A 12,214-nucleotide genomic window follows, 5' to 3' on the forward strand; every position below is an offset into this window, starting at 1 on the left:
ATAGGCTACACTTTCGCTAAAAATATTTTTTTTTTCGATAAAATATTTACTTTTTGAGTTATTTGGGAAAAACGGTCTGAAAACGTAGTTTTTTTTTTTATCGAAAAATCAACATTTTAAATCGCGAATAACTCGAAAAGTATTGACTTACGTAAAAAACTTTATAGAGCAAAAGGTGCTAAAAATAAGTAAATTGATCCATTTCTAGCCTTATTTTAAACACGTGTTTTTCACCCCACGAGAAGGGGTAAATGTCACCCCCCAAGTAAAAGCAACCAACGGCACCAACTCAACTTGGGTTGTAGGATAAGTAGAACCTAAATCCAAATTTTCATGCAATTCGGAGTTGCCTCTGGAAATTACACTCCAAAACGGTCATTTATTGGGCTAATAATGTAGATTAAATTATAATTTCAACCATTGTTTGGTTCTGGGGCTATATAGCAAGTATTTGAATTCACTGATGATGCATTGATAAGTCCGAAAACGTTCTGAATTGGACACATTTTATTCAATCCATTGGGATTTTTTAAAATTTTTAATAAATATACCTATGACATAGAAGTGGTTTTTACTTTGTTAGTTATTTAACTAGATAGTATACAGCCAATTTTCTGGAATGATCCCGTTTTATTTATTTATATATTTCGTTTTTATTGCAGAGAGGCGTCCAACCTACAGCTTTATGAAAGTGTATGAACCCCCTGGAACGAGAGACGATGATCTCGATGAAGAAGGAGTTGAGTATGACTTCCGACATGTTGCCAAAGAATCCCCACATATTCCTTCTAATCAGACTGTAAGTAAAAAATATTTAAGTTAAAAAATATAAGTGAAATATAAAAAGATTCCCAAAATGTGCGCATGATTTGAATTGAGTAAGACACTTAGTTTAGAGAAATAAGGAAAAAATATATCCTGTTGGTGACACAACCCCCTCCAGGCCGAAACCGAATCTTTTGAGTAGTATGGACATCTATAATAATAACATATATGTTTCCTGCAGCAGATTTTGATGATATACATAGTTATAAACAAATGAAGATCAAAAAACGGTAAATTTTCGCTTTTTTCGTCTATAACCAAAAAGTTAAGTATTTTAAACAAATTTGAGGGTGAGAATATGATAAATCGTATAAAAAACTTCAATATGGCGTTCGCCAAATATGTCTATCCTTATTGGTTGCTTAGAAAATTGCAAAATAAATCATAAATTTTGAGTTTTTATAAATATTCATAACTTATGTAAAAAATTAACTTAGAACGTTCTTATTCCAAAGAATGCTGAGACTTCTGGTGCTTAAATCATACCCTAAATTTCAAAGCAATTGGTCAATAAGTTTAAAAGGTATTTAATTTGTTTATCCCAAATTAATTTTTTGCAACGCTATAAGTCAGAAAATGATGAAGTTACACTAATACTTTGGATAGTTTATAAAAGAAGAAGATTTATACTATTAATTTAATTAAAAAAAAATGACAAAAAATAATTCTAAATACTGCAAAATTATTGTGAAAAAACATGTGAATTAAAAAAATGGCGGGCTAACTTCGTCCCTAATTGTCCTAGGACAATTGTTTTTCTTTCTGAATGTGTACAAAAATTCAGTCTTTCCAAATATGAAAAAATAATTTTTCTACGGGTAACGGTTAAAAAGTTATTCTCATTGTTTATAAGTAAGCAAAAAATCGACGTGTTTTTGCAAAATAATTTTAAACTGTTTAAAATAACTTTTTGTCATTTTTTTTTAATTAAGTCAATAGTATAAATGTTCTTCTTCCATAAACTGTCAGAAGTCTTACTGTAACCCAGCGTTTCCCAACCGGTGGGTCGCGACCCACTAGTGGGCCGCGGGCAGACTTCAGGTGGGTCGCGACGTGGCTCTTACAGTAGCTGAATAACGTACATATATATCATCATGGGTGAGGGATGGGTCGCGAATATGAAAAAACATCATAAGGTGGGTCGCCAGACATAAAAGGTTGGGAACCACTGCTGTAACCTAATAATTTTCTGACTTATAGTGTTGCAAAAAAAATGAATTTGGGAAAAACAAATTAAATAGCTTTTAAACTATTTGACCAATTGCTTTGAAATTTAAAATATAATTTAAGCACCAGAGGTCTCAGCAATTCGTGTAATAAGAAGGTTCTAAGTTGATTTTTACATAAGTTATGAATATTTATAGAAACTCAGAATTTATGATTAATTTTGCAATTTTATATGCAACCAATAAGGATAGACATATTCGGCGAACGCCATATTAAATTTTTTTAGACGATTTATGAGTTTCTTACTCTCAAATTTGTTTAACCTTTCCTGGACCGTGCTATAAAAACTTACGCTGCAGGCCGTGCGGGGCAACTATGTTACCTTACTAAAATACTTTAATAATTCATTTAAATTTTACATTATTTTTTGGAAAGTTATATAATAAGGCACTAGTAACTGAAATAACTTGTTTTTATTATTAAAAAGATTTACATTTTTTTTATTTTTACCTGTAATTACAATTTGATTTTATTCCTGATTTTTACAGTCAGGGCATAAAAATGTTTTACTTTCTTCTCGATGTGTGATACAAATTGGTTTTCTGCATGTACTACATGATATTTGAGTCTTTCTATCACGTGCCGTGGCACAAAAGCTGCATCTTCGACTTGTATATTGTTGAATGTCTCTGGCAGGGGTTTCTGGCACTGTGTGCCCCGAGGAGTTAATTTCAATTTTAGTATAAAATTTAAATTATATTTGATAATTTTTATAAAAAAACGATTTAGTAATATATTTTCTAAGATTACCTGGAGGGATAAAAAAAATAAAAATATTTTGAAAAGTTATAAAGACAAAACCGCATCTGGGGTAACCAAGTTGCCCCGCACGGCCACGGAAAGGTTAAAATGCTTAACGTTTTGGTTATAGACGAAAAAAGCGAATATTTACCGTTTCTTGATCTTCATTTGTTTATAACTATGTATATCATGAAAATCGGCTGCAGGAAATATAAAGGTTATTATTATAGATGTCCAAACTACTCAAAAAATTTGGTTTCGGCCTGGAGGGGGATGTTTCACGAGAAAAATCTTATTTCTCTGGAGTAACTATGTTCTTTTAGATTTTAATTTTTTAGGGAATCATAAAGTACATAAGATATGAATAAATGTGGCTAAATTTCATTGATGTAGCGTTAAATTTTCTCCTTCACTGCATGGGGGTGGTAGGTTTGTTGGCATAGACCTTGACTTCCAATATCCTCATACAAGAGAGCGAATCGTGTTGAACCATACGATTTAGAGGCCAATTCTGATTCCTGAAATGAGAGCGTTCACGACCAGTAAATGTTTGATTCAGAACTAAATTGTTTCACGGGCTGTATGGCATGTCTTGTCGAAACCACATGTCGTCCTCTTCAATATCATTCAATTTAGGTACAGATAAATCTGTTATCATGTTGTGATATCGAGTACCAGTAACAGTCACTGCTTGACCAGCGCTCATTTTTAAAGAAGTATGGTCCAATGATCCCTCCAGCCTAACATCCGCACCAAACAGTGACACATTGTAGATGTATTTTTTTCGGCAGTCACATATGGGTTCTAAGAACAGTATTGACGGTTAACGGAGACATCAAGGTAACTATGTTCGTCATGTCATGGAATGATTTTGCTCGAACAATTAGAATCCATTTGTTGATGTTCAGTAATCCATCGAATGAACTCTCTTTGCTGACTTCAGTCCTTGTGTTAATTGATTTTTTTAAGCATGGATATACAGATTTTCAGTGAGTATACGCTATCGCTTCTTGAAGTTTGAGATTCTTGTCCACGACGACGCCGAATTAATATTTCTGGATTTTTACCAACACTCAACGAACTAGTTTGATATTGACAAATAAGCGGCTTGTATTTAGACGACCAGGGTGTTAAGCATCACCAATTAATCTGATCCGTCTTAATTTTTTAATTACTCTCTTGACAGTTAACAAAGTTTAGTGAATATTCCGATCATATTTTCATGGTGTGACTAAGTAGTTTTATAGCTCTGTAGTTTGTACATTGTTGTATGTCTCCCGTATTTTTGTAGACTTGTACTAATATACTGCTTCTCCATTCGTCTGGCATTTGTCCAACTTCCATAATTCTATTAAATAGACCTACTAGCCAACCTATTCCTGTCTCTCCCAATTCTCTTCATACTTCCCCAGGAATATCATCTGGTCCGACTGGTTTTCCTTTCTTTATTTTTTGAAGCGCTTCAGCCACTTCCTCGTTTGTTATTCTGGTATCCATTGCTGTTACTGTCTCCGTTAACTCCACAGGCTGTCTGTCAAATTCTTCATTTAATAAACTGTCAAAATACTTTCCTCATCTCTCTTTGACATCCTTTTCGTGAATTATTATTTTATTATTTTCATCTTAGATACATCTAATGTGATTAAAATCTCTTGATTTCTTTGCTTTCTGTTTGGCTATTTTATATATCCTTGCTTCGCCTTCCCTGGTATCAAGTTAATCGTATAGGTTTGAATAAGCTTCTGCTTTAGCTTTTGCTACTGCTACTTTCGCTTCCTTTTTGGTGACCATATAGTTTTGAAGACCTATGTCCGATCTGGTTTCTTGCCACTTTTTATATAATTTTCCCTTCTCTTTTATTGTTCCTTGTACATACTTCATTTAACCACCACCAAGTCCCTTTATCCTGAAACTTCTTTCCTGACGTTTTCTCAAGTATTTCAATAGCCGTCTCTCTAATAATATTGGCCATTTTTCTCCAAATTGTGTTAGGGCTTCCTTTCATGTTCTAACATATTTTTTCTTCTATTTTTTCCCTGAATACACATTCTTTCTCATCTTTTAGCATCCACCACTTATTTTTTGTGGTACTTTCCGATATTTTTATTTAGTTTCACGTTTTACTTCGATGTCCAGAACAAGCAGCTTATGTTGTTGGCTTACTATCTCACTATCTATTACATGATTTCACCATTAGATACATGATTACATGATAATATTACATGATTTCACCATTATAGGTCTGGATCCCGCGTATGAAAAAAAAGTTGATTAATAGCAAGCTGAAAATTTTTTAATAACTTAAGGGTGTCTAGTCTGACAAACGTTGATGTATGGGAACACTGGAACAGGGGAAGTTTTAATTGTGGAACAGGTTAAGAATTTGGAACGTCAGACTACGAAAACGTCCCATGGATTTTGTCGGACAGAACTTCCAATTAATTTGTTACCCTTTCATTAAACTGCCCTGCAAAAATCAGACTGCTATTTATCACCAACTGGGCATTTTAATGAGTGGAACACGTAGAACATGTCAAATGATAGGAATTATGACAGGTGACAAATAGCAGTCTGATTTTTGCATTAGAGTTTAATGAAAGGGTAACAAATTAATTGGAAGTTCTGTCCGACAGGGTCTGACGACCAGGGACGTTTTCATGGTCTGACGTTCCAAATTTTTAAATTGTTCCACAATTAAAGCTTACCCTGTTCCAGTGTTCACATATATCAAAGTTTGTCCGACTAGACCCCCTTAAGCTATTAACAAATTTTCAGCTTGCTATTAATCAACTTTTTTTTCATACGCGGGATCCAGACCTATTAGATACATTAGATACATAGATACAGAGATTACATAGATTTTACCATTACCAATGATAAATAATATAACACACAAAAGGTCTTCCTTCTTTTCTGCCTATTTCTCTATCCTGAACAATTTCATACAACAGCATCAATCATACAATTGATTCAACCATTTGTTTGTTAATACATATCTGGTTCGGATCGCAATACCTTTAGATAGAGATATTATATGGATATGAGCATCCTTCAGGATCTAGGACCAATTTTTGGACACCCTATGTTTAGCGTTGACAAATCCTCGGCATATACTTGTATTGTGTACCTTTTAAGTGTGGAACACGAAACCTACAGCTTAATGTCGACTCCAAACAAATAAGTTTAGAGAAGCATAGTAGGCAGATTACATCCTGGTTTGTTAGCGTCATAGAAGTGGCGACCTAGACCATACTTTTTCGGATACCTAGCATTGGTTTTGACCCAACAGCCTGTGTTATGCCTACCACTGCAGCTATGTCCCTCTGATATATTCCTTGTTCCACAAGATCAATAATCTTTCCCCTTTGCATGTCTGTTAATTCCACATATTTTCTAAAAATAAAAAAAATGTATACCATTTTTATTCAGTTGCAATGCGAAGGCAAAACAATCTTACTTTTCAATTAGAATACGGAGTGCAGTCCAGTCCCTTGAATCGCGATTTTCGGCTCTTATTGGAGCCTTCATCGGAAGGAACGTAGGCACTGTTCTCCATATTTTAACTGATTCGTATCCAGAGGTTTTCCCACCCATTGCAACTGAAGTGATGATAGTAGGTGGCTAGCGCCATCTGGCATTGAAAGACGAAGTGTACCAATAAGTTTTCAATTTAAAAATATTTTAGTAATATTTTCAATATTAATAATTTACTATTAGGATTGAAAACTACTTCGTCCACATATTTTCGTTTCTAAACGCAAAAGTTAGTTCATTTATTTTCTTCCAATTTAAAACAATTTAAAGCAAATGGGCGAGCGGTTTACCCCCATCAGCAGAGTATATAAACCGACTATTTTTTATGAGTTTTTACCGCACCAAACCTTTTTATTTGATTCTATAAAAATTATTTTTTTAATTTTAAATGTATGTTTTTTTTATTTTTTCAAGTGGGCCGAAAATTTTTATTAACAAATAACGTAAAAAATAATCATTTCTTGAATTACAGTGGAACCTCGATAACTCGGATTAATCGGGACCGCGGCCGATCCGAGTTATCGAAAATCCGGGTTAGCCGGAGAATATGGTAAAAATTAATAAAATACGGTATACTTACAGATAAACTCTGTTAGAATTGAAATAACATGAAATATATATAAATATGCACAGTACCTACACATCTAAATTACTAAAAACACGCAAACACAAACGTAAGCAAACGGAAGCGAACAATATACAAGACTGTACTACACACAATACGGTCACAATCGATGTGATGTTATTTAAGAACATTGAAAACTAAAGACCATTGTTTGAAAAAGAATTTTTTAAATAGTCTTAGTCTTTTTAAACAATGCTGTTTGAAATATTTATATAAAGGAATACTACAGATAGGTGTCTGTTGTTTCTCACGGCGCGGCGTGTGCCATGAGTCATTTTTACTATCGTATAAAATACTGAAAATCAAAATGTTTATCTGATGAAAATCGGTCCGGGTTAGCCGGACTTCCGGGTTATCGGGGCCGACTTATCGGGGTTCCACTGTACTTCGAATAAATTTTGTTTAGGTTGTCTCATCGAAACCAAAAATACTTTTTTTCTGGTATTTTTTCTAAAAATGCTTCCTATTGAGTTGATTGCAATTTTTTGTTGAACAAATGTAAAAATTAATGATTTTTGGGGTTTTTTTCTAAAAACTACTAAATAAATTAAAATTTTAAAAAAGCCTTATAATCTTTAAATCTGCAAGTAAAAGTATAAATAGTTTCTATCTCGCTGAAAACATGGACCTAAATGTTTTGAATATGCCTTTCCGAGAAATCTACCGCTAGTATAGCTAAAGCCTGGGTTTCCTCGAAAGCGGCACCAACAAACTGCGACCGTAACACTGCGATGAATTACGTCAGATTAGGGTGAAAAATTCAAGGTTCTTCACCGCGGCAACGGAATGTACAAACTCAGCAAGCGGTGGCTTCCAACGCATCCTTAGAAACCACCGCTATTATTTTGCGTGGTACAGTTTTTTATGACGTCATTCATCGCAGTGTTACGCTCGCAGTTTGTCGGTGCCGCTTTCGAGGAAACCGAGGCTTTAGTGTGTACATAGAGGTCGGGGAGTTAAAGGCGAGCGGCGCGTAATATTTTTGTTTATTTAAAACTATGTTTTTAGACAGACAGAAACCACTAATCCTTGTCAAAATATTCTTACTAGGGCTTGAAACTTTATATCTTATAAAGATTTGAATTTAATTGCAATTCATTTGGTGGTTTTTTAGAAAAAAAAATCCAAAAGCATTTTTTGATCAAGAAGTTGCAAGTAACTCAAAAAACAAGCATTTTTCGAAAAATTACCGAGAGCGAAAAAGTATTTATTTCAATGAGATACCGCTAAAGGAAGTTATTTGTTAATAACAATTTCCGGTCTATATGCAAACACGGACTCCCGGAAATGCAAGGCGCCTTTGAGATGTGGGTTTTTCGAAGGATGCTGAAGATCTCTTGGACAGAGCACGTGGCCAACAACGTGGAGCTGAGAAGAATGAGGACTGAGACAGAACTCCTAAATATTGTAAAAAACAGAAAAACGATTTATTTAGAACATATTTACAGAGGAGAAAGATACAACTTTTTACGACTCATAATGGAAGGGAAACTGAAAGGAAGAAGAGGTCCAGGAAAAAGAAAATGCTCCTGGCTGAAGAACGTTAGAGTTTGGACAGGCATGGACACGCATTCGATACTAAGAACCGCTCAACATAGAGAGCGATTTGCTGTAGTTATAGCCAACGCAACCTTCAGTAATGGAAAAATAAAAAATATATTTGAATTTATAGCTGACTAGATTTGAACTGAAAAATATATAGAATTGAATAAAAAAAGTTCGGTGAGGTAGAAATGCAAAAAAAAAATTAATCGGTATATTCCGTTTTTAAGCTTCTTTTTGTCGGTAAATTGCTCTCATAAAATAATATATAACGTACCGGACTGTATTGTCTGATAGACCAGGGCGCATCTGTAAAAATATTAGTACATTTGGACGTTGAGGGGTGACTCAAATTTTTTTGAAGAAATTGCTTGGAAATAACTCAAATAATAATATTTGAGTTATCCTCCCTCTCAAAAAGGTCCGGAACATTGTTTAAATAATCAAAATGTCAAAAAATGAAGAAAAAATTCGATTTTTATCTTCTTTTTTTGATTAAAACTTTAAAAGTATTCATTTTCGAGAAAGTTGTATTGACATAAAAGTTGCGCAATTAAATTTTTTACAATATAGAATTGGTTACAAATTTAAAAATGGTCACTCTTGTTGCAAAATAGCAATAAATGCGAAAAAACCATACAAAAACAAGTATTTGCATTTTACGTTTTTCAACCATTTATGCTGCACTTATTACCTTCATATTTCACCCAGAAAAACTTTATGATACAGTAAAATAATACTGTAAATTTCATTAAGATCGGTTTAATAGATTTTACAAAATATATTTTGCAATTAAGCTTTCGCAAAAAAAAATTTATTTTTTCAAAATGTTACAGGACTGAAAATATCGCAGATAGCAAGTTGAATTTTTTTCCTATAGGAGTGTACTGTACCTTTCATTTGCAATTTGCAAAATTAAAATCGATTAACTACCACGTCGTCAGGAATTTTTTTAAATAAACATTAATTATTGGTGCTGCGAGCAGGACAGCGGATAGTTTGCTCTAATTGGGCATTCCAATAACCTTTGATAATTATTGATACATTTTAATTTTTACTACATTTCGATATAAATAAATAAATTTGTTTATTGCAAAATAAAAACACATACTCTATCCTTTGAAATAACACTTTTTTTAGCAAAAACTTTCTTTGTTCATATATTTTAACTTAGAGAATAAAGGTTTATTATTTTTAAACATATGCAATTGTTTAAACAATATTTCACAAACAATAATAAAATTAGTTTGATTTTTGTGGAATTAAAATAATAAACTACAACAAAATATAGAGTAAGAAAATAGTATACTAGATAAAGATTGGAAGAAATTTTTTTGGAAATCAACTTGTGTGAATCAAACACCGCTGTCCTGCGCGTAGCACCAATAATTAATGTTTATTTCAAAAAATTCCTGACGCCGTGGTAATTAATCGATTTTAATTTTGCAAATTGCAAATGAAAGGTACAGTACACTCCTATACGTAAAAAAAATTTCAACGTGCTATCTACTTTATTTTCAGTCGTGTAACATTTTGAAAAAATGAACTTTTTTTGCGAAAGCTGGATTGCAAAATTTATTTTGCAAAATCTATTAAACCGACCTTAATGAGATTTACAGTGTTGTTTTACTATATCATAAAGTTTTTCTGGGTAAAATATGAAAGTCCTAGGCGTAGCATAGATGGTTGAAAAACGTAAAATGCGAATACTTGTTTTTGTATGGATTTTTCGCAATTATTGCTATTTTGCAACAAGGGTGACTATAAAATGATATTGCCAATATTTATGAGTTGCGTTCCTGGGACGAATAATAATAGTTAATAAAAATCATTTCTTAATAATATTGTGGCTTATTTCCCATTATAAATAGTTAAAGGGTGACTATTTTTTAAATTTCTAACCAATTCTATATTGTAGGACATTTAATTGCACAACTTTTATGTAAGTACATATTTTCTCGGAAATGAATACTTTTAAAGATATAATCAAAAAACGAAGAAAATAATTGAATTTTTCCTTGATTTTTTGACATTTTGATTATTTAAACGATGTTCCGGACCTTTTTGAGAGGTAGGATAACTCAAATATTATTATTTGAGTTATTTTCAAGCAATTTCTGCAAAAAAAAACTTGAGTCACCTCTCAACGTCCATCTCGAAACAGATGGGCCCTGGACTATGATTGTTTTATCGGTTTGTTTGTTTTCAATAAAAGCCTTTATTCTTAGCAACAATAACAAGTTTTTTCAAAAGACATCAATATTGGTTTGATATACATGGTGATTCCATATAAGTTTGGTTTTATGTACTTTTGTATATACTTAGTGTGACCAACTAGTCCGAAAAATCCGGGACATGGCCCGAATTACGAAGTCGTGTCCCGGACAAGGCTTTCGGGCCACCCGAATTTTCAACGTTTTCGAAAAATTCTATTTTGAGTCCGTTACGCTTCTAAGAATTCACATCAAATTGAATTGGTGCGACGAAAAAAAGTCGACAATTTCTAGAGTGTAATACATGCATTTTATATCGTGGTATTAGAGTTCTACAAAAACTCAAACTGTGGACTTTTTTTCGTTTGTCAATTTTCATTATCGATATGATAGTAAAAAGTAATCAACAAAAAAATTATTTAGCCAGAATTGGTTGTAATGATAATTACATGTTTATATTAGCCTAAGGTTATAATATTTATGTGGAAATCCAACATCAGTTAATTTTCTAATTTTTCCTTTTTTAAGAACTATTTCTGGATTGGAAGTCGAAACGTCAAAAACTAACAAAAATGTAATTAGTAATTATCATTACAACCAATTGTGGCTTAATCCCAACAAAAATATCATTGTCAACATAAAAAAGTTAAACAATCAACAAAAAATGGCCCGAATTTCATTGAAAAGTCCCGGATTTCAGGTATATTTTTCAGGCTTGTCCCGAATTCGACTGAATTGGAGTCGGTCACACTATATATACTGTAAAAATGTTTGTACAATTGTGAAAATTGGTATAACGATCTTAATCTGATTTAAAAATATTTTCATCTTTCAAGTTAACACTTAATTAATTTATTAAATATTTGTTTCAGATTTACAGAAGTCTGCAAAGGCCTACTAGAAACGCCACCCTTCCTCCTCTGCCGGGTGCCCATACCATCACACACAAGTATCGGGGTCCCGAAGTTGTTACAACCTCGAATCGAATACAAGAAAGTTGCATATAAATGTCATTGTTTTTATCATGTAATATATGAATGTAATATTAAAACAAACACAAATAAAAATTTCATTGTCGATATTATTTGTATTAGTTTTATTTCAACCAAATACATACAGGGTGATTGATTAGTAGGGTAAAGCTCAATAGCTCCGCTTAGTAATAGATAGCAATAAAAGTTAATAACAAAAATTTTAGCCACCTTTGAGCTTCACATTACAAAATTAGTTAGAATGTTACATAGTGTTCGATATCACAGTGGCAGACGTAACTTATGTTTTTTTAAATGGAACACCCTATATTTTATTTTATGTTCGAAATCCTGTTAACTTCTCCATCACAAAAATATAAAGGTTTGTAATGTTATACAGGGTATTTACAAAGTTATAACCAATTTTGTATGAAAATCGTAACAAGTTCAACTCTCTGTATATATAAAAATAAGCACAATGGTTTATTAATGCCATATTTTTTATTTATTTTCAAAATTTTTAAGAATTATTGATA

General features: G+C 32.5%; 1 protein-coding gene across 1 annotated transcript in view; it reads left to right on the forward strand.

Annotated features, from left to right (window-relative positions):
• LOC114326047 (cell adhesion molecule DSCAML1) overlaps positions 1-11,791 on the forward strand; it is a 1,142,530-nt gene extending 1,130,739 nt beyond the window's left edge. Inside the window, exons 12-13 of the mRNA XM_050655145.1 lie at positions 663-799; positions 11,580-11,791. Coding sequence (XP_050511102.1) covers positions 663-799; positions 11,580-11,714 — 272 coding nt within the window. The 3' untranslated portion in view covers positions 11,715-11,791. The remainder of the gene's footprint in view (positions 1-662; positions 800-11,579) is intronic.
• Positions 11,792-12,214: the final 423 nt, after the last annotated feature.

This window comes from Diabrotica virgifera, chromosome 6, assembly GCF_917563875.1.
Source record: "Diabrotica virgifera virgifera chromosome 6, PGI_DIABVI_V3a".
Taxonomy (NCBI): Eukaryota; Metazoa; Arthropoda; class Insecta; order Coleoptera; family Chrysomelidae; genus Diabrotica; species Diabrotica virgifera.